This window comes from Argiope bruennichi, chromosome X2 (genome assembly GCF_947563725.1).
Source record: "Argiope bruennichi chromosome X2, qqArgBrue1.1, whole genome shotgun sequence".
In the NCBI taxonomy this organism is placed as follows: Eukaryota; Metazoa; Arthropoda; class Arachnida; order Araneae; family Araneidae; genus Argiope; species Argiope bruennichi.
The window spans coordinates 19,670,048-19,694,539 of record NC_079163.1 but is presented as its reverse complement, the minus strand read 5'-3'; the positions used below and the strand labels follow the sequence as shown (position 1 = coordinate 19,694,539).

At 29.6% G+C, this 24,492-nt stretch overlaps 2 protein-coding genes across 3 annotated transcripts in view; one reads left to right on the top strand and one right to left on the bottom strand.

Moving 5' to 3' along the window:
• LOC129960072 (amine sulfotransferase-like) overlaps positions 1–24,492 on the top strand; it is a 73,098-nt gene that overhangs the window by 11,676 nt on the left and 36,930 nt on the right. Inside the window, exon 1 of one of the 2 annotated variants that reach the window (XM_056073153.1) lies at positions 21,362–21,504. The exons of the other annotated variant lie outside the window; for it this stretch is intronic. The gene's annotated coding sequence lies outside the window, so the exon portion shown is untranslated. Of the gene's footprint in view, positions 1–21,361; positions 21,505–24,492 lie in introns of those variants that run through there. 2 annotated transcript variants of the gene reach the window in all.
• Positions 1–24,492, bottom strand: part of LOC129960071 (uncharacterized) — a 34,828-nt gene that overhangs the window by 6,640 nt on the left and 3,696 nt on the right. Inside the window, exons 2-11 of the mRNA XM_056073152.1 lie at positions 22,720–22,864; positions 19,172–19,639; positions 17,843–17,987; positions 15,131–15,340; positions 11,929–12,167; positions 9,673–9,761; positions 9,423–9,490; positions 9,107–9,333; positions 5,912–5,994; positions 213–347 (exon numbers count right to left, since the gene is read on the bottom strand). Coding sequence (XP_055929127.1) covers positions 213–347; positions 5,912–5,994; positions 9,107–9,333; positions 9,423–9,490; positions 9,673–9,761; positions 11,929–12,167; positions 15,131–15,340; positions 17,843–17,987; positions 19,172–19,639; positions 22,720–22,802 — 1,747 coding nt within the window. The 5' untranslated portion in view covers positions 22,803–22,864. The remainder of the gene's footprint in view (positions 1–212; positions 348–5,911; positions 5,995–9,106; positions 9,334–9,422; positions 9,491–9,672; positions 9,762–11,928; positions 12,168–15,130; positions 15,341–17,842; positions 17,988–19,171; positions 19,640–22,719; positions 22,865–24,492) is intronic.

The window sequence follows — 24,492 nt, the reverse complement described above, 5'->3', positions numbered from 1 at the left end:
AAAGTATGTATTTGCTTGGTTAATAGTTTGTCGGTAACTGTAAGACAAACAAGGATCGACAGCCATTATAAAGGATCAGAAGTTATTTTAAAACTTCTGATATCGGGTAATTTTTTCTAAAAAACCCCCAAAACTTTTAAAATATGGGAAATCACCAATGAACATGCGCTAGATTAAAGCTGTTGATGAAAATTACAAAAAATGCGAGTTACCCGTTGAATATTCCAATGTACAATCTTCAGTTAAACTTTCGACAATATCTAGTTGAGGCAGTTCTACATCTTCACTAACAACTAAAGGTGCTGATATATTCCACAAGAAAATAAGATCATCAGTAGTATGGGACACTGAAAATAAAATGTAAAAATATTTTTTAAAAAAATATCCATGGTTTTTTTTATAATGAGGAAAAATAACAGAATGATCAAAATTTGTGTTTCATTCAAAATCCTCATGTTATTTCTGTCACAAAGAAATACGTAAAATGCTGTGTTATAGTTGCATAAACAAGTTTAAAAAAAACTGTTTTGTTAATAACTATTTGATATGTATTTAGCAAAAAATATGTTAAAAATGATTTTTGCTGTCTCTTTCGATGTATTCAAATAATATTACGAATTGCGATTTATTCAAAATGGATGTTCGAATAATCCATAGCTAAAAATTAGCTTTCTGAATGATTTATTCCAAGACTATAAAATAATATTAGAACCATTACTATAAAATAATATTAGAACCAATGCTATAAAATAATATTAGAACCAATACTATAAAATAATATTAGAACAAAATAAACAGTATCTGGAATTCAGCCAACTTTCAGAAACATAGTTTAAAAGTTACGTTACCTATTTTATAGTTCTGCGTCATCAGTATAACTGATTAAAAAATGTACTGATGTTTGTCTTTTCCAGGATAAGGATAGATTTTTACAATTTTATTATCAACTTTACTTGAGACAATTTAAGAGCGAATGAAAATGCTCATTCTTTCCTTTTCTTCAGAAATACTTAGTTTCTTCCTTCGTCTTAATAAATTGGAAATATATTCTTCCTCATCCTTAAATCAAAGATAATCCATATGCTTTCTCTTTGAGATAAGCTGGATTCACTATTCTCCTTATCATTTCCGGAGATGATTTTCGTCTTCATACTTATAGGTGCCATTCACACTTATTTCATTTACTTTATACGATAGCTATATATATATATATATATATATATATATATATATATATATATATATATATATATATATATATATATATATATATATATATATATATATATATATATATATTTTAGAATTTTTACATCTCGAAAATTGTACTGATTATAAAATCCGAATTAAATTTTATTTGATTAGAATTGAAGTAGCCCAATTTATTGTATACAGTGATAATGAAAACATCGTATTTCGGTAATATGCATTTCATATAATTGTGAAAAGAATGAAGTAAAGAAGTTCCACAAATGAAAAAAAAAAAGGGATATTGGTGAACGATATCTAGTATGCATATTATTCAACCGTCATCGTATCATGATTCGGGTACAGCCGTGATCATTATCATTTACGAATTCATCACATTTTACTCATATTTCATACATCATTCTGTAATACTTCAATCATAGTCATGATGAGTATTAATTACGAATTGTTATAGATAACAATTGTCTTAAGCAGACTAATCTCGATTTAATTTTTGTATTTAATATAAAGAAAGATGAAAAGGTCTAAAGTAAAAAAATAAATTATCAGATGTTTCTTTTTCTATTAATTAATTTAATTTTGATTCATTCCGTCTTAGATTTGGTATTCTTAAGATCACTGGATTTTTCTCTACAGAAATCTGAATAAGAACTTTAGTTTTATTTATCCCGTATACATTAAAATTTTCAATAAATCTTTGGCAAAATGAAAATAAGTTGGTGAAAGCCATTTTCGTTGGTAAGCTGAATATTCTACACACAACGACTGTTGATTATCATCAGTCGCGGAATAATAGGCTCCAGAAAATACTCATCCATTATTTTATTCCACAATGTGTGATAACAGTCAGTCCTCTAAAGCGGATTATTTCTCTAATGGATAAAAATTAGTAACAAGTTAATCAGACTACAAGAAGATCTTTCGGACTCAATTTCTATTATAATTAAATAAGAAAGATTATAGATTTTTTCCCTAGTAGCACACAAATACTTACAACATTGTACGGCATTGATTAATAATCGCAATGTTGTATAATATTGTGGACTATTGATTAATATCATATAATATCGTACAATATTGTGCAACAGGCATCAACAATATTGTGCATCAGACTACAAAAAGATCTTTCGGACTCAATTTCTATTATAATTAAATAAGAAAGTTTATAGATATTTTTCCCTAGTCGCACACAAATACTTACAATATTGTACGGCATTGAATAATAATCGCAATGTTATATAATATTGTGGACTATTGATTAATATCATATAATATCGTACAAAATTGTGCAACAGGCATCAACAATATTGTGCATCAGACTACAAGAAGATCTTTCGGACTCAATTTCTATTATAATTAAATAAGAAAGATTATAGATTTTTTTTCCTTAGTAGCACACAAATACGTACAATATTGTACAACATTGATTAATATTCACAATGTTGTATAATATTGTGGAATATTGATTAATATCATATAATATCGTACAATATTGTACAACAGGCATCAACAATATTGTGCATCAGACTACAAGAAGATCTTTCGGATTCAATTTTTATTATAATTAAATAAGAAAGATTATAGATTGTTTTCCTAGTAGCACACAAATACTTACAATATTGTACGACAATGATTAATAATCGCAATGTTGTATAATATTGTGGAATATTGATTAATATCATATAATATCGTACAATATTGTGCAACAGGCTCTGCTACCTAACACTAATTATTGTAGTTACTTATATTAATATTTCGTCTTGAAGAAATACAAAAACTATTTAAAGAGACTAAAAGTTAGATATAAACATTTTATTACAAGCTTTCTATTTTATTGTGTAATTTACTATTAGAGACTTACAAAACAAATTCGGGTATCTGTCTACGTGCGAAGACAAATTTTTGAAAAAACTGTTTAATTTTCATTTTTAGTTTATTTTTTAGGTTATTGCAATTCAAAACAATGAATAATACCATTTAAAAAGTTTTATGTAATTTGCAACTCAGTCAAATGGGGAAATTTGGGTAAAAAACTGTGAAAATTGGTGTAAAACGCAAAACATCCTAACAAGAATTCTAATCAAAATTTTCAAATTCTTTTTCTACAAAATATAGTTAGAGCTTTAGTGAAGGCAATGAACTAGGATCTAAGAAATATTTGCATTTATAAGAAAGTTATAGCAGTTCGAGTATTTCCTAACTGAAAATTTATCAAAATTCTTATGCATAAACAACATTAATGAGCTCTAAATAAAAAACTATTCATCTCAAAACTATAATCCTAGTTCATTGCCTTTAGGATAGTATAAATAACATACATACAAAATTTCATTAAAAAATATTCATAATATTTTGAGATATCATGTTTTGCGTATCAAAATTTTTACAAAATTAAAGTTCCTCAAAAAATGCATTTAAAGTTTTTAATTGTGTTTTATGAAAAATATCTCTCTTTATTTTTATTAATATTCACCACATTTATATGATACACCTTCTTTGTTAACAATTTTATCTGTTTTCTTCTTTCTAACAGCTCTTAATTTTTTCCTGGCAACTTTTGTTGTACCCAATGACTGCCTTTTTGACGTGATGATTCTTTCTTTATCGAGAGAAAGGAAGTGTCTCAGGGTATAATCCCCAGGAGTTATTCCCAGATCAAAAAAAATTGCCAAGAGACCATAAAATCCATCATTGAAAATTATTGCAGTTATTGATGCTCCCAAACGTAAAGTCTGTAGCTCCACAAATGTGTTTTTGGGAATTATTGTCCACAAAAGATTATTGAAGCTTTCATTGGCATTTTGAGTCTTACCGTGTAAGCATTTTTTCAATAAGTTTTGATCGCATAGCTGCATATATGTTGGCTTAATGATTTTAATAATGTTCTTTGGAAGACCTGCATTTGTTTCTTTGAATTTTTTTCCACAGGAAATTGCACGTTGATATTTACACCAACTGTCCTTTCCTGTTGGGCACTGTCCATGCATGGGATGTTTATTATTAGAACATGTATGAGCAAATGCAGCAATGGTTGCACTCAGCATTTGCAATAAATTCCCTGCATTAGCTCTAATTGCTATCCCATAGTAATTTTGCAACTTATTTATGAAGGAGTCTGTTAATTTCCCTTTGGCACCAAGAGATTTATTCGATGACTTTAATTTTCTCAAACGAGTGCCTACTCGCTTCTGAATATGGCCAATGCATTCCAGTTTTGAAACGGAATCTTTCCCATAAATGTCTTTAACTGTATCATAGCCCTTAGAGTCACCATCTCCATAGTATTGTGAATAAATGAGTTTACGAAAACTCTTGGAACGCTCAAATATTCTGTAAGCACCAAGCACTTCCATACTTCCAGATGAACCCTTATGATTTGCACACTGATGTTTTGATGCACATGATAAATTCAGCTTTTTCGTGTGACACCATTGGCAAAACTGAGACATCACTTCAATATCCAGCACCTTACCACATGTCACAGAGATTGCACTCACTACTCCATTCAGTGATGAAAACCCTCTCCGTTGCCATGTTCCATCAACAGATACACCACATTCAGTAATAGCAGCAGGGTTTTTATTGTCTTTTAACTCAGTAGCAGCAATATTCATTGAATTTTCTGCAACAGAACGAGCAGCACGAAGAAGCTTCAGTTCCTGCATTCTGAATGCTTGTTTGGAAAGAAAAGATGGAAAATTGAGGGTAGCAAAAAATTTCTTTCCAGCTGTATAACCCTTTCCAATGATTCTAAGTGCACACACAAGTCGAGTGTTTATTTCATTGGATGTGTTTTTCTTTTTAGATGAAGAAAAACCTTTGTAAAAGGAGCAATTCTTGCATTTGAGGCAGAAATTCGAACACAATCCAAAGGTAGAATCCTCTATCAAATACAAGTTGCTTTTGAAGCATAAAGGACAACATAAAAGAGTAAAAACACTTATTAATATCTCGATATCCATAATTCGAAATCCAGAAAGGTTATTTGTTTTCAAATCAGGAACATTATCTTCACATAACTGCGAATTCAGCAGTTTCTTTTCGCTGCAAGTCTTTTGTTTTGAATCTGATACACCATCAGAGTCTGCAGCTTGCATGGAAGAAGAATGCCTATTTCCATGAAACTTTCGTTTCTTACTTCTGTTAATGCTTTTTCCACCCATTTAAAACACTTTTTAAACAAAAAGCAATAAATATTCAAATCAAACTAAGCTGTATTCACTCGAAAAAGCAAAGTAAATAAACATATAACACGAGACGAGCAGATGTTTTCAAACGTAAACAATGTTCGAGAAGCAGCTATTGCCAATCTTTTCTGTATATAAAGAGCTGAAAATTAATTCAAATTTAGGTGGCTTGCACATAGTTTTGTATAAATTTAAAAAAATAATTAATTTATGATTTTAGGAGCGTATGTTTGATGAAACGACGAAAAACATTCAACTTCCGGTAAGCACTTCCGGTTTCGTTTTCGACTCTTTTGAATTACATAAATCTTCATATCTCCATTTCTATCAATCGTAGGAGAAAAATAAATACAGATTTAGAAAGCTAAATAAATGCACTTTAAAATAAAAAAATAAAAAAAAAATTGTGAATTTTGACCAAAAGTGGCCTTTTAGACGTAGACAGATACCTTAAATATGAGAAATACTGAGATCTGAGCAGAAAAGCCATGCAATGTATTTATCAACGTACTTACGGCTTTCGATCATCATTGAACAGTTCTGGGTGTCATGAGGATAGGCTTCGAATTTCATGGCACAGGACAGCTCCAAAGTTAACCTAGACCAAAGGTTACTCAGTTATTACTGTCATAAATAATTTATTAAAAGCAATTTGTCGTTGAATAAATTATGTATTTATTAGTAAATAGTGTATTGATTTAATGTAATAACCTAAAAGTGTTTTCACTTGGCATTACATTAAATCCATCACAAGACCAACTGTCAAAGCAGCATTTCCCATCATGAATTTAATTCTTGGTGAAGTTTTTATCTTCAATTCGATTATATAACTTCAGATCTACGGATAATGAATAATTAATAATTTCCTTGCAATGTATCTATATCAAATCAATACAAGAATGAAAATTAGAAGTAGTAAAACTTTCTGATTGGTTTGATCATCAATTTTGAGATTTTCAATAAGATAATAAACTTATTACGCGGTAATAAATCTAAACATAAATACAGTAATGTCACTATTAGATATTAAACTACCTGATATTTCCTATATCCGATATGGGTTCTGAACTAACATGAAGATGTGACAGTCTAAATGGACTGTTATCTTGTTAATAGTATCTTGAATATAATTGCCATGGTTTAATTAACGAAAGTTGTAATAGAAATCTCATACACAATGACATTGTTATTTGTAGTACATTTTAGATGTAAATATATAGCAACATTAAAAGTTTTGTTTCCTTGAAGTGGGATCCTTTCTATCCATAATGTTCCCGAACACTCAAATCAAAACTAATCACTAAAATCGACCTAAACAAGTAGTGACCCACTAACAAAAAAATTATGCCAAACACAAAATAAAAATACTGCTGAAAGAAAAAATTAGTAATAAACTCCAAATGAAGTGAGGATAATATGATTCAGCATAAATATAAAATAATAAAAATTTCAGACCTCAGATTATTAACCTTTGCTACAAAGCATAAAAAAATGTAAATTAAATGCGAAATTTACAAATGCTTTATTTTTTTTGCGAGCGTTAGCTTCACATTTTATAGGTCGATGTAATCAGGTATGTAAAATCCTAGAGGGCGTGCAGATTCAAATTTCCGAAACTTCGAAATATACAAACCATTGTGTTTATTGATCACTTTCATTTATTTTTGTGCCTTTTTTTTTGGGTGTGCTTCAGTCTGTCGAAATATCATACTTGGCATTCTGTATTTTATGATGGCGATTAGATGGAATAGAATTTTTCCAAGGAACGAGCTTGAAAAGCAGCAAAGGGACGTAGAGACATTAAATGGTCTATAAGGATGGAGTAAATAAAATTGAAACAGTTTTGAAACACATTGAACAGCAAGAGGAAACGTCACGTGTGAACAGGATACTTTTCATGGGATGGTGTGATACTGGAACCAGAAAACATCATTTGGCAGTGAACAACCTTCTACCACAAATTAAAAAACAAAAACTGACAGTTATCGATTATCGATTTATCGATTATTACTTGTTATCGATTCGATTTATAATGCTATTTTACTTTTCCTTTATAAACACAGATTTAGATAATTAATTTGTTGCTTATGTCACTTCTCTTTCTATCTTGAAATGCATAATATCAAAAAAGATATTTTAGTATATAATTTATTTTGTTATGTATGAAAAGAGTTATGGATCCTATGATCCAAAATTTAGGCCTCCTTCATCATCAATCCTTTTTTATGTGTAATGATTGAGATTCTAGTTTCAATGCTTTTTAATGATTTTTTTAAAGTTACTCTTTGTAATACATCATTTAGGCTGACATTTTTTGGTTAAAAAACTTTTTTTTCTTAACTGTTTTCTGGGTATACAAGGGCTGTTTTTTTTTTTTTTTTCCAACTCTGATGGAGGATAAGAAAAGTGAATAGAAGAGAGAAAAATGAATTTATTGCCAAAGGTTATGTGCAAATATGGTTATTTTTCGACATATACCAAAGGTTATGTGCAAATATGGTTATTTTTCGACATATACCAAAGGTTATGTGCAAATATGGTTATTTTTCGACATATACCAAAGGTTATGTGCAAATATGGTTACTTTTCGACATATACCAAAGGTTATGTGCAAATATGGTTACTTTTCGACATATACCAAAGGTTATGTGCAAATATGGTTACTTTTCGACATAATAGCCTTGAAGATTCGGGGAATTATCATATCTGTGGTCCAGATTTCCGTTTTCCTCTGCGAAGGACGTTGCCCCCAGTGATACTAGATGAACCTTAAAAGTTCCTTTGAAGTTCGTCATTAATCTAGAAGAGCTTTGAGATTTTTTATGGGAAAAATAAGGAGCATAAATGCTTAAAAAATTCAACCTCTGAAATCGTAATTTTGGCATGCTGGTTAACTCGTTGCTTAGAATCCGACCATAATCCGTTTCTTTTGAACTGCTTGATCAATTCGTTGAGCAAAATCCCCTTTTGTGACAGATCTGTGTTCTTGTCTCCTTTCTTTGAGAACGCATCTTAGAACCGAGTGGTTTTCATCTCTTCTCTGAATTGAAGAACTAGCTCAGAAGCAAAAGCTTCCAAACTGTATAGGAGCTTCAAAGGAACGTTAAGGCGTATTTCACATCACTAGCTGCAACGTTCTTCGAAGATGGGATTGGGAACGTGGTTCGCAGACATGTTAAATGTGACAGATCTGTGTTCTTGTCTCCTTTCTTTGAGAACGCATCTTAGAACCGAGTGGTTTTCATCTCTTCTCTGAATTGAAGAACTAGCTCAGAATCAAAAGCTTCCAAACTGTATAGGAGCTTCAAAGGAACGTTAAGGCGTATTTCGCATCACTACCTGCAACGTTCTTCGAAGAGGGGATTGGGCACTTGGTTTGCAGACACGTTAAATGCTCAAATATTCATGACAATTTGTATAAAAGTAACCATGTTAGCATACAATTTTTGATAAAAAAAAGTTCATTCTGTCCTTTACTTTTGTTTTTTTTAACGATCCATCGAAACTTCGGAAAAAAAGGTCTTCGTTTTTATGTCCAATACTCAGCAATCTATTGAACACACAAGAGATTATATGAAGCAACAACGATATGTTTATAAAAAGTAACTTCAAAGTTCCCAATGGATTACTATACTTCATAATGTTATCCTCACCATGAAGAAATACATTTTCTTTTAAATTCTATGGAAAAAATAGGAACTTTAACTTACTTTGCCATATACAAGAGAGTCTTGTCATAATACAGCCAAAGGTAGTGGTTTGGCACACTCATATCGTGAAAGGTGACCTTTTTAGCATTCTTAAAAAAGGAATCTGGTCTCCATATGTACTGAAGCCATCCAACGTCGAGTATTCGATAGCCTTCGGTCATATTTTCTGGCAATCGTAAACGATAATCTTGCCAGCTTTGAGCCAAAAATATATCAGCAACATAGGTCTATAAAATCACAAGCATAGATTTAACTTCTACATTTTATGACAAACTTTACGGTTTCGCAATTTATCATGTTTATGTAAAACTCTTACCATCGATTCTTCGTCGATTGAATCTACGCTTAAAACCGTCACATGAAAATGCACCTTTGTTGGTTGCCCTTTATAAACAAAAAAAAAAGCATAAGCAGTATTTAAAAGTTAATTTCAATTATAATTGGTTTCGAAATTGCAACTTTTCAAACAGGAAAAAGCAAATAAGAACGTTTAAATACGATGAAAGGAAGCAATGAATTCTTTATAGTAGACGTTCTTTATGTATCTCGTTTTTAATTCTACTTACCATCTTTCTTTGGAGGTAAATGCTTGTCGTAGACTTTTCTTTCCATCGGTAGAATGTCTTTCAGTTCCAAAGACGGTCGTTTGCGCATCCTGAAAAATATCTGCCTATTATTCTATACATTCACGGCCTGTGACAAAACTACTTAACAGTAAGGGAAAAGTAACTTGATACATCTTGATATTTTAAATCTTCATGATTTATAAATCTGAAAGTCTCTTATATAGAGATCAGTAATTTATTTGGGCATAATATTGTTTTAAACACCTATAATCATATCCTGTGGACAGAAACTCTACGATTTAAAAGAAAAACTTTTAAATTTTTTGTGATTCTAATTTAAAGACGCGCAAGGATATGTAGGTATGCGGTCTCTTCTATCTAGCTCTGTGCTTACTATAAATTTGACTTTCAGAGGCAAAAGGAAATTCAGTAGTATTAAATTTTTATTTTCTGATCACAGATCTATTTTCAATTATCTAATGCCTAAATGTTGTTAAAAATCATTCCTGGCAATATTAATAAAGAATTAAGGTAAGGCAAGGTAAACATAAATGAATGACTGGATTTTAAGAATTTATATATTAAAAACTATTATATATAATATAAATAATGATGCATGACAATAAAGGAACTTCATGGACTTGGAATTCCCCAGAAATAGAGTATGGAAAATTTTATGTAAGCAGTTAAATTATTAGTCCTATCATTTATAGTTGCTCTAAATCTTAAAATCGGAAGGTAAAAAAAGTGAATTAAACTTAGGCATTTACATGTTAAGAAGTATTGTAATGTGAAGATTTAGCTAGTAAGTTGATATTTTCAGACGAAGCCACATTTCAATAATAAGGAAAATTTAATCACCACAAAGTTAGAAGGCAATGAGACACCTCATGATATTGTGGAGTTGCAGAATAAATCACCAAAAATGTATGTTTTTTATACTGTGTCACAAACTAAATTATATGCCCCCTTTCTTTTCTCGGATTAAACGGAGCAGGGGAAAATTATCTCAACATGTTGAAAATATATTTATTTCCACAACTACTTGAAGATAATACGAATTTTAATTTTCAACAAGATGGGACCTCACCCTATTGGATTTGGATGCTCGTAGCTACCAAAACGAGGAACATCCACAACGCTGAATTGGCCTTGCAGATAACACACTTCGTAACATGGCCAACAATATCCCTTGATCTTATTCCATGGGATTTCTTTTTATTAGGTATCACAGAAGACCTTGTTTATAAACCATCATTGCCGAAAACTGTCAATGAACTTAAAGATTGCATGAATGGTGCGTTAAGCACTATTGACAATGCATAACTTCAAAATGTGTGGAACAAACTTGACTACAAATTAGATCTTTGCTGCGTTATGAAAGGTTCACGTCAAACATTTGTAAATAAATAAAAATGGAATTTTTTTCTTTATTTTCTTGTTTAATATTCGGCCATTCATTAATGCTAACCCTGTATTTCGTTTAGAATATACACTTCTTCTGAAGTATCCAACATTATTTGATTCATTAGAAAGTTCAATCATACTGAATTTATTTTATTCATAAGAATAAGTAATTTTTTCATAAGAATTATTACTTCCGAAAACTAGAATTATTATTAAGAGTTTTCCTTGCAATCTCAAGAAAGAATTACGTTTTAGTTAAAGACAACATCTTGACACAGCAGAATATATTACCACTTATTCAGCAAAACTAATATCTTCATTATATAATCTATATTTTACTAACGCATTTTTTAACGCTGTTGCTGATATTACTTGCGAGCATGAGTATACTTTTGAAAGAAAAATATTAAACCTTTCTTCTGCACAATTGTCTTCATTTTTTTTTATATTTGAAGCAATATTTACTTTAATTTTTATTATAATAGGACCTGTAAAATAAATCCCTCACCTCAAAATTTGCTTTTAACTTTATTAAGTTTAATAAAAGTATCTTTAGAAAAAAAAATCACACTAAAATAAAGTTTTTTTCTTGACTTCGAAGAATTATGAACGTTGGGAATAGCAATGCAGCTTGTTGTTTTCTTAGTTTGTGGCTGTCTTCTTAAATGATTTTATGGGAGAAAACGAATGAGTAAAGTCTGACTCGCGCATCCTAATGATCAATTAAATTATTTAGGGTTAATTAAAGAATGGCGTGTTTCGGATCATGGCATGACAAATAGCAATTTGAGGTTTTTGTTGAATGAATAATCATAATTTAGAGGGTTGTTGTTTTTTTTTGGTAATTACCTCAATTTTTGCCTCAGTTGCCAGGCCTGGTCGTGGTAATCGTCATCATTTCTTCGGCACCAACCGTCATCGAAAAGCGATTCTTCAACTTTCCGCAAACCGTCCTCGTTCAATGTTCCGTCGAAATGGTATAAATCTTTACTTAAAGCTCCATTATGCCAAAAAACGTGAGAATGGTCAATATACTCAATGCCATTTTTCTGAGCGTACCAGCCGACATTCGAATTAATGAGGTTCACCTAGAATGGGAAGAGAGGTGTACAGTTTTTTTTTTTTTTTTCGATGACTGAATGAAAGATTATTTTGAAAAATATTGATTAGATATAGCTTAGACTATAGTAAACATAATGTTTGTTTTAAATAAAGTATGTCACTTTGTAAAGGCTGTATACTAATATTAACGCAAGATGTGAATTTGCCACCGTTCGTGCAGTAAGGCAACCCTATTAAAAAATCATTTGACAACTGATAGTTTAAAGTTAGTAAAAATGAAGCATTATACGACAGAACAATGTGTTGACGCAAAATTTGAATTAAATAAAAAGCGCAGTTTTTTTTTAAATTGTTATGATGATGTCGTATCCGCATTACAACGGAAAGGGGAGTGCAGTAGCTTCTGAGGGTAAGGACCCCCTGAGCAGTCGAGGGCAGAAATCTGACTTCTAGCTCATATGAAGATGACATTCTCACACGCGCTTGCACAACCCTTTTTTAAGGGGAGGGGTACTTTCATACACCTCACAGATAGAACACAGGAGGGAAGAACAACCATGCCGGAACCAAGACTCGAACCCGGGACGCCCAGATCACGGGGAAGACGCGTTACCCCTTGACTAGGACGCCGGTTTTGAATTTTTATATTTTTATTGAATTGTAAAGTACACAGAATAGGATTATGTATGGGATAACTCATAGGGCAAATGGCCACCATGGCTTTGCTGGCACTTCCACACTCTTTTGTCGAAATTTCTCATGGCCATTTTGCATACATGTGGTACCATTTCTTTGATCCAGCGTTGAATTTCCTCCTTCAATGCACGTGTACTTGTTGGCATAGACCTTTGACTTCAAATAATCTCATAAAAAGAAATCCAATGGTGTTAAATCACACGATCTAGGGAGTCAATTTTCAAACTGTGGCCGCCAGACTTTCATTATTTTTTAAATATTGTTCAACAATGAAAACTCTTTGTTCTACCGAGTAACGCTCTATTTTTACTAACCCTAAACTATCAGCTGTCAAATGGTTTTTGTAATAGGTTGGCCAACACTTTACTGCACGAATGGTGGAAAATTCAAATCTTGAGTTAATTTTGTTTTTGTATTTGTTAATTAAGTTTTAATTTTTTTTCCCTTTATATTCAGTGAATTGGACCAAATTTACAGAATTCTTCATACAATTAGATTGATAACATTTAAATGGGATGCTTCTGACATTACAGAACAAATTTTAAGTATAGGTTAGACTAGGCATACAGAAAACAAGGTTCCTCCCCAAAAGAACTCGGGTTTGCTATTTCAAAGGGTGATTACTGAAAGGGTCTCGTTGTGAATGAATAACAGCATGAATATAAAAGAACTGAGTCAACATATGAGTTCCTTGCAGTAAAGCCATCCAAGGGAGCAGAATGAAATTTAAGGTGGGATTATTTTAAGGTAATCCCTCAAGAGGTATGTTAAGAACAGCAGTTTAACTCTCAGGATTAGAGTTAGAGTGAAATAATTTTGGAAATTTCAAATGATGATGCATTCATTTTTTTAATAGAATGCACATCATAATAAAGCGCACACACACATAAATGTCGTTGGAACGGCATCTATAGCATGGAAAACACCACAGCTAGTAAAAAGGCTAAAATAACGAATGAGGAGAAAGAAGCAACAGAAAAAAAAAGATTTTTTAATATGTTTTGCATATTTTTCGGTAGTCTTCAGAGCGTCAATATGCACAAAGACGAGTTTCATATATCTGCAAATCATTTTTGAATAATTTTATTCAAATGCTCAAAGTAAGAGCCCCTGTAGTGGCCATCCTTTGAGTTGGTAAAAATGATTTTTTTCTGTATGCCCGCCGTACCGTTGAAGTTTGTCCCACGATTTAAAATAAAAACTCTTTGTATATTTATTATATTATTTAATTCATGATTCCTTCTTAAGACTTAATTTCTTTTAATTTGTAAGATGCATAATTGAAATATGCATATGCAACAAGTTTTTTTCATAGTTGCAACAGTGGCGTAACGATGAAACTCATCATTGGAAAGAATTTTGGGTAACATTTTTTTTTATGGAAAAATATGGTAAGAAATGAATGTTTCAGAAGTGAATCTTGGTGAATCCTTGAATTTACAGGATACTTATCTCTTATAGAAGTCTAAATAATTTATTGACTAAATATACGCAAATGTGAAAATCATTTTTAAATAAACGTCATAAATGTCTGAAAAATGGTTATTATATCTTACATTGAGTAATATTTCATTTTGCAATCACATTCTTAGATAAATATTTTTTTTCATAGTAAAGTGTGTGTATGAACTTAATGTAAAACAAATAACTCTCTTATATATGATAAAAATGATCGAAAATGCTTTTATTGAATTTTCAGAAGTAAAAAATACCATTTCTAACAAATGTTTGGGTGTCAAAGCAAAGTAGTAAAAACGTCGATATAGCTCATGATAGAAAAACTCCTAAGTAAGCTAGAATTTCCTTCAAATTTATGATATATTTTATAAATTTCATAAATATTTAGGGATTTTCTTTTCTATGATATTAGATTTGTTTACGTGCTGTCCCAGCACCTCTTCCACAAGTGATTTTTATTTTCGTCTTCTGATTTTTGAAGCAAAATTGATTTTCTACTTCATAGAACATTAATAACAGCATGCGTTAAATTTGTTTCTAATCTTTTCAACTTTTTAGTCCCTACTATATTTTGTAATTCATTATTATAAAAATTACGAAATCTTAATTTTTTTTCAAATGCACTACTAGATGGCGACTCTCATAAGAGGAATTAAAATTTAATTAATAATTACATTCTGAAAATTTTAAAGTAGTGCATTGTAATGGAAAACCCAAAACTCCAGAAAGTTTTAGAACTTTATACAAAACAAATAACTTATAAAATTCCGTTTTTAAAAACATGAAAGAAGCAAAATTGAATTAAAGAATATAAAATGCATCAATGAACTCAAACCTTATTATTAAATGTCATCAATGGATCATTTTTTGGTATGATACCAGATAGCGCATATGACTTGGCTGCAGTTCCAGCTTCTTGAGAAATCCTCATTTCATCCACTAAGCTTTTCAATTTGCCTATAACGAGATTTGTAACCGATGGAAGTTCGTCGATGATATCGTTGGCTCCAGCGTGGATGATCATCTTGTCTGGCTTTATATCCCACTGAAATATCCAAGCACTGGCATTCAATAAAAATCTCTTATTTCATTATAAAAACTATTTAATTGAATAAATGAGCATTCTCCATTAATGAATATGTATTTAGCCCTTTAACTGAGGTGCATGAGCGCTATATTGTAGGTAATTAATGTATTTCTAATTTTATAAGTTAAAGTGAAGTAATTCATAGATGAGATAATTTGATATAAAAATGATGGTTAATCCGTTAATATTTCATGCTCTCTATGAATTCGGATTTAAATTAATGCGCAAATACAGTAAAAAAAAACTGAAAATGAAAACCAATTATAAAATAAAGAAATTTTCACTGTTAAGGATCTAAATAAAAAAAAGCTTCTATTTAATTCTAGAACCTTAAAAATCTATAATCGCTCTGGTAAATAATATTTATTTCTTCTTTCGGAACTTTTGCGAACTCATATTTTGAGTGAGCACATGATAATAATTAGTTAATGTGGTTGGTTTTATTATAAATTTTAGAGTTGCTTTAATAGTAAAAGTCTACTATATATTAAATGAGTTCTTATTCTCCTTTTTGAACATATTATAGTTTTTATGCTACCATTAAAAGTGTAACAGTTAAATAAGAGCTAAAATGTAAGTATATAATTTGTAGTTAAATTAAATAAATTATAATTTGTGTTAGTAAAATGATTATGCTGTATATTAATTTTTCGAGATTTTGACATTTTTCAAAACTTTGAGGAAAAATTTTATTCATGTAATTAATTAACTATTAATTATGCTTGCTAAAGGAGTTGGTAAAGAGAATCTATTAATTTTGATCATTTATTTAGTTTTTAGTTTAAAAAATTATCATTCAGTTTTTTCAGATTTGGTTTAGGTTAGTTTATTTTGTTTTTAGTTTTATTCTAAAATTTTCATTCGGTTGTAATAAGCTTATGATTACTTGATTGGTAGAATTCATGCCTACTGAAATGCCATCGGGAAACTTTTTGATATATTTTAACATTCAAAATAAAAAAAAAGAATATTAAGCATACACTCGAAATGAATGATAGATGTTAATTAAGTGAAAACTGTTTATGCTATCAAACTGTTATGAAAGCATAACTTCATATGCTATCAAACCGTTATGACAGCATAACTGTTTATACTATCAAACTGTTATGATAGCATAAATGAACATTAAGTATACATTCAAAATGGATGATAGATGGTAGTTAAGTGAAAATTGTTTATGCTACTATTTATGCTATCAAACTGTTATGATAGCATAACTGTTTATACTATTAAAATAAAAAAGAACATTAAGCATACACTAGAAATGAATGATAGATGTTAATTAAGTGAAAACTGTTTATGCTATCAAACTGTTATGAAAGCATAACTTCTTATGCTATCAAACCGTTATGATAGCATAACTGTTTATACTATCAAACTGTTATGATAGCATAAATGAACATTAAGTATACATTCAAAATGGATGATAGATGGTAGTTAAGTGAAAATTGTTTATGCTACTATTTATGCTATCAAACTGTTATGATAGCATAACTGTTTATACTATTAAAATAAAAAAGAACATTAAGCATACACTAGAAATGAATGATAGATGTTAATTAAGTGAAAACTGTTTATGCTATCAAACTGTTATGAAAGCATAACTTCTTATGCTATCAAACCGTTATGATAGCATAACTGTTTATACTATCAAACTGTTATGATAGCATAAATGAACATTAAGTATACATTCAAAATGGATGATAGATGGTAGTTAAGTGAAAATTGTTTATGCTACTATTTATGCTATCAAACTGTTATGATAGCATAACTGTTTATACTATTAAAATAAAAAAGAACATTAAGCATACACTAGAAATGAATGATAGATGTTAATTAAGTGAAAACTGTTTATGCTATCAAACTGTTATGAAAGCATAACTTCTTATGCTATCAAACTGTTATGATAGCATAACTGTTTATACTATCAAACTGTTATGATAGGATAAATTTTTATACTATCAAAATAAAAAAAGAACATTAAGTATACACTCAAAATGGATGATAGATGGTAATTAAGTGAAAACTGTTTATGCTACTATTTATGCTATTAAACTGATATGATAGCATAACCATTTATGCTATCAAACTGTTATGATAGCATGACTGTTTATACTATCAAGATAAAAAAAAAGAAGAAGATTAAGTATACACTCAAAATGGATGATAGATGGTAAATAAGTGAAAACAGTTTATGTTACTATTAAACTGTTACCATTTATGTTATCAAACTGTTATGATAGCATAACTGTTTATACTATCAAAATAAAAAAAAAGAACATTAAGTATACTCTCAAAATGAATGATAGATGGTAAATAAGTGAAAACTGTTTATGCTACTGTTTATGCAATCAAACTTTTATAATAGCATAACTGTTTATGCAATCAAAATAAAGAAAGAACATTAAATATACACTTAAAAGGGATGATAGATGGTAATTAAGTGAAAACAGTTTCAACCTTTTTCAAAACATCCCACATTCGTTGACGAGCATCTGTGACTGTCAATCCGGGATAGGATTCTGTGCTTACTTTACATTTTCCTCTGTATATTGTGCCACTTAAGAAATCCATTGTTTCGTCTCCGATTACTAAAACGCTTAGTCTGTCTGAAATAGAAAAAGAAATCATTAGTATTTTTTACACAAGAAAATCCCTCAAGTCGCTTTCTGCTCTTCAAAATTTTGATTTAATATACATAAATAAATCAACATATAATTTTGGCAGTCAATGAACATGTTCGAATAGTTTTCTAAAACGCTAGACAAGGCAAAACGACATGAAAGTATTATGTATATTATTATTCAGCATGGATAAAATAAAGAATTTTTTGTAGAAGATCCGCGAAATTATTTTGATCATAATCATAACCAAGCCATTATTGTTGTTATCTTATGTGAAATAAGTTTATCTTGTTTTATTGTTACGGTAAATTTTAAAATAGAATAGTGGCCAATAAAAACCGCATCGCTTAAGGATTTTTTTATGAATACTATATTATAAATTTAAACTAAGCAACTTTAATATTGTTGAAAGAAAAAGTAGTTCTTATCGGCTTGCTACAGCAGCATGTGCTTGTCCTTTCTGTTATTGCGTCATCCTTTATGTGATTATATCAGCATCTTGTATAAAATATGACAAAATCTAATATAATGTTTTTTTATTTACTTCTACTGTATACACTTCTATATATCCTCAATCAAAGCTAAGGTTTTATGTCTTGTGAAAGCTAATGAAATGGACTCTTATTTGAAAAATAATAATAAAAATTGCCAATGAAATCACACCACTTATAATTTTTAAAGAATACCATATTAAAAATTTAAACTCCGCAAAATAAATAAGCACTTCTTATCAGAAATAAGCTTGAAATAACTTGAAAATAAGCACTTCTTATCAGATTGCTCCAGGAACATATGATTGCATTATTGTTTTTGCTACTGTGTCATCCTTTAAGCGAGTGCATCAACCTTGCTTATAAAATATGTCAAAATCCTGAGTGGTGATTTTTCACTAACTACTACTCTTACAGGGCCGGCTTCTAGGAATTAAATTTTTAAACTAATCTTATCTTTTGACCTTCCAGGTCTTGGAGAAATCACACGTTCCTAAAGCAGTCATCAGATTGCTTTAGGAACGTGCGATTGCATCATCGTTTTTGTTAGTATCATCCTTTAAGCGATTACATCAAACTTGCTTATAAAATATGGCAAAATATTGGGTGGTGTTTTTTCACTAACTCATACTATTACAGGGGCGGCTTTTAGGAATTAAATTTTTAAACTGAACTTGCCTTTTGGCCTTCTGGGTCTTGGAGCTCTGCCATATTCTTTAGAGCTTCTTTGGCAAAGTAAGTCATTCTGTGACGGAACCGGATGTACAGGAACATCATTCATAATCTCATCATCCATATAATCTTCATCCAAAGTGTTCGGCCATTCGCCCATGATAGGAGGAACAACTTTTCGACAGCAAGCTTCATTAGGTGGTTCGTGGGGATTGCTGCAGGGGCATCCAAAATCCTTCTTTTTCTTGTGATTTCGAAAAGAATTAAGGCCAAAAGCATCTCGGTTCTTCTTTGATGGGTAGACTTGATTTCCTTTCACATAGTTTTCTTGGGGCAACTGAGCGACTTTTTCTTTCGTAAGCTCATAATATTCTGCTCTTACCCTGGTCTCTCGAAATTCTGGAATTGCGACTTTTGCATCGTCTTTCTGCATTTCATTTCGAGCGTTTCGTGCAAGGGAAAATTTGTGACTAAAATGTAAAAGAATTAACTATTTCAGTTCAAAATAATATGCAAACTTTACTGTTTTTTTAAAATTATGACGAATATTAATATCAATATTGCTACTTTTTATAAATCTAAGATCCTATCTTTATCCATTTAACCAATGTTAAATCAAGTGATATTTAATTATTGAAGACATTTCTATCTCAAAATGCACATCATTTCTATGCCTTGTGCATATTTGGTTTATTAGTTTTTTTACATTTTGTGTATGTCATTTTATTATACTTCTCATATCTAATATAGGCATCTAGTCAGGGGAGTGCTTACAGGAATTCCTGCAAAATCAAATCATACCCAACACATGAGTGTGTTAATTCTATCTTTAGACCGAAAAAACACAGGAAAGCAAAATTTGAATAACCGAATTGCTATTAATGAGCTGTAAGCAGAGTAATATCATGGTACAACCTAATTACGATCAGACTTCTTCAATCTCCCTTTGTGATTTTTATGATTTTCTTTTTATCATTAATTTATCCACTATTTAATCAAATATAATTTATTAAATTATTATTATAGCATTCATTATGCTTATTTTTTGCTCAGCACAAAGAAGTAACTGAACGCTGAATTTTTAAAAAAAAAATAGTAAAATCTTATAACTATGACAGTTACATAGAATTTAGAATCTATGTAACTTCTTCCAAACTTTGTAAAACAAAATACAACATGATCTAAAAATTAATATTGCATTTATTTTGAAACATTTGATCTTTATCAATAATTGTTAGAGGAACTTGAATAATTCTCTGAGTTGCATAATCTAATTAACATACTTTAGGCAAGATTAGATTACAGAATTAAGAAAGAATTGTAGAAAAGTCGTTCTGGTGCTGCTTTAAAGCTTTGTTATAAAGCATCCATTTTACGTACTGTCTAGACGAATTTACTTTGTTTTGAAAATTTTATTTGCTGAAAGACATAATTTATATCTAAAAGGAGAAAAAAGAGGAAAATTTCATGAGTATTTGTTTTCCAACTTCTCCAGTTTCAAGAAGCAAAGTAAATTCACCATGAAATTGAATTGAAAAAGAAAGGAAAATCTCAGAAACAAAAGAAAATATTTAATTCTTGGCTAATATTTCATCAACATCTAATTTGTATTTCCAGTTATTATTTCCTCCTTATTTTTTAGTATTTCTAAAAGTAGACACAGCAATTAAACTTTCTTTGTCTCATGATATATATACAATACGCCTGTTCACAGTTTGGATATTCACTTATTCTATTGTTGAAATATATACATATTTGCAGTACTGGTATTTCACGTATAAAAAAATATTTTGCTTATGGAATTTCAGCAGCCTGACATGGCATTTTACTCATTGTAAAATAGCGTCTGGATGTCTTTTATTATATGTTGTGAGATTTGTGCTCTATTCAGGGTTACGAAATCAAAACAAAAGTATGTGTTTAGTCATCATGCTTAAAACATCTGCTCCGATATAAAACGAATGATTTAAAAAAATTATATTCCTTTCCATTCTTCATCTTCATAATTAAAACTGAATAAACTCATCCTTATTTAAACGATTCACTGTTCATTTATTTTTTTTATTACAATAAATATACTATTTTTTTCCTTTGCATACATTTGTACAAATCGATGTGAAAACCGGTCATCGACGCCTGCAGACAAATTAGAAGCTTATGACCTTCATGAAATAACCATGGTTTAGAATGTAAATGATTTTAAGCTTATGTAATTCTACGCAGTGAGTCATTCTATTCGACATGACATGTTATCTTGAAGTGCTTAGGTTTAATAGAATAGATTTATGCGCAGATGATCATTTCGAAGCAATCGTTTCCTAAATATTTATTACAGGTAGGTTTATTTGAAGACAATTTTGTTGCTTCATTCATGTTTGGATAAATGATTTTGTGTCATTCATTCATTCACATAATTGCTTTTTAAAAATTTCTGTAAAAAAAAGTCTGGGATTTTCAATAGGGAAAAATGAATTCACTGTCTTCCAACATCTGAAGAACTAATCTTAAAATTCAGAATAATAAGATGGTTATAAGTTGGAATATTAAGAAAAGATGAGTCTAACTTACTAGTTTTGAGTTAATATTCTAAATTTGAACAAACTATTATTATTTTATTTTTAGTACTGTCATACAAAATTAATAATGATAAAATTTGTGGATTTATTTAAAACCTTCAGATATCTATTATAAAAGAGAATAAAATTAAAGATTATTTAAATGTTACTGAAATACAGGGTACATGAAAAAATATTTCTTAAGAGTGAAGCCAAAAGTGCTAGATTTTACAGAAATTTATTTCATAAGTTTTTGCTCTAATTTGTCAAGTTTTATTTTACAGACCACTTCATAAATAAATTTCCCTTGTTACTTTTAAAATCATTTTACGTTAAGTGTTCGACTAATGAATGGATGGTATTCCATTTAATACTTCTATACAGCTCTATATTTACTATATACATATCTAAAAATGTAGCTCTTTATTTATTCGTTGTTACTTTAAAAGATTTGGATAAATTGTTTTCTGTTTCAAGCAAGCATCTCGAGAAATAAAAATAAAAACTCAATAAACATAAATTAATATTGTTCATAATTTTAATATTGACAGAAATACTTATTTTTTATTAACTATAATATGAATGTTATATAATAAGTTATTTTTTCAGGCACAATGAATCTACATTAGATAGCTTAAAATTAGATAGATTATCCGTGAAAGAGGTTCTGTTCAATTTAGACCATTTAAAACCACTTAGATTCTATTCAATTAAAAAGACTTCATAAATGTGATGCCCTTAACCAATAGTTTACATTTATTAGTTATTTTTAGAATCCTGATTTATTGCATTTACTAATTTCTAACTTATGTTCCATTTTTGGGACAAGAGTTATGCAAAAATTACTATTACCTACTGATCAGAATCTTTACAAAACTTACATTGATTTCATACTGAAAATTTTAAAATTCCAATTATGGCATAACCGGTTGAAAGCTTATGTAAAACTTTCCCATTATTTCATGATTTCATACTGAAAATTAGATTCCACTTACTCAGTATAATAGGCCAATCCATTGGAGAGCTTTGAGCTGAAGAGCAAGGCAACTAATAAAAAAACTTGAATACTATTCGTCATTCCTTTGAGCGGATAGCTTTCATTTGCTTTGTGAGTATGGAGCTGAGCCCATCAGTGTCAACCTAATAGAAAATTTTAGAGATCGAAACAATTATTTTACACATATTTTAGTAGATTTTTTTAAAATTCCACACCGAATATCTTAATATTTAAAAAAAAATTCATATAGAGGCACATATTTTTAGACCAAGTGTTTAAAGAATTTGAATAAATTACAACAATTACAATTAATGGTAAATTCACTCTTCACTTACTATTATCAATATATACATATAATTTTAAGCTATGTTTACACTAATTACAGTCCAAATGTTTTAATTTATCTTTTTATTATCCATTAAAGGCACATTTGAACTTTATTTATAGAAACTTTTCAAATTTTATATTAAAATCTGAAAAATTTTAAATCTAACTAAAAATTCTCATTTAAAGATCTAAAAAAACTTTACTCATGAGTCAATTTTACTGTATTCAAACACTTTGCTCATTTTTGAATCAATATGATTCATGTGCGGAGTCAGTTTGACTCCTGTTCCGTTGATAGAATAATTTGAGGTTCCCACTCTCTTTGTGGGATTGTAATTAGAATGGAGATTGGATCATTATGGTTTCACTAGGATTAAAAAATGACAATTCTTTATAAACAACTTAAGAATTGAAATTTCCTTAAGTATATGTATAAAAATAAAACAAATATTCGCGATAGAGAAAGTGCCTAATTAGTTGGTAAAAGAGATTAGCACGTCAAAGGGGCTATAGTTTAAATAAAACGCAAAATTATAAACTATCATGCAGAAAAAAAGAGCTATCCGTTTCATCTCGAACATTCCACAATAAAAATAAACTGTGCATTCTTTTATCATCTTATTTACACAACCCGAATTAAAGTTTTAAATTTTGTTTCTTATCAATAATTCAAAATCAATATATTTATCTTTGGCTCCCGAGTCTCTTTTATCGATGAATAGATAAACGAATTAGAAGACTGTATTCAAATGAATAATCTAAAAATCTTATCTTTTCGTCCGTATAAATTGTTCCAATGATAGAAAGTTAAAGAAAATTCGATGAGATTTCTAGATACTTCTTTCATCATTTCTTTCCACTTTTCCATCTTTTCTTTCCACTTTTCCAACTACGTTTGCGTACAAGGTAAAGTACAAATGAAAGTTTCATTTTATTTTGCAGTAATTAGTTATAGGTAAATGGATATCGTTGTTTTTATTATGTTAAACTTGTATTAAATAAAAAGTGACCCAAAAAACACTCACTAATTCATTAGAATATTTTAGAAAATTAAGAACTGTGCAAGAAAATAATTTGCTTTCATTTTGGAAGAATAATGCATTTAAGCTTTTTGAAAAATTTTATTTGGAAATCTTAAGCATTAAAAAAACACAGAGAAATGAACAGTTCATGATGTGGTGGTTCTTGACAGAAACTTGTATTTTCTAAAAATTTCTATTCATTTTATAATTATTCTTTTAACTACATTTTGTTTTAGAGATCTATGAATTATTTACGATATGCTGCGATATTGTGATGTGTTGCAAATGCGATATTTTATTATGATATATTGCTGACTTGTGATATGTTGCAATTATTTTTCAGCTTTATAATTAAAATAAATACTTACAAACAGAAAAGTTAACATCTAAAAGGATAAAAATGTAAATATGTGACTATTAAA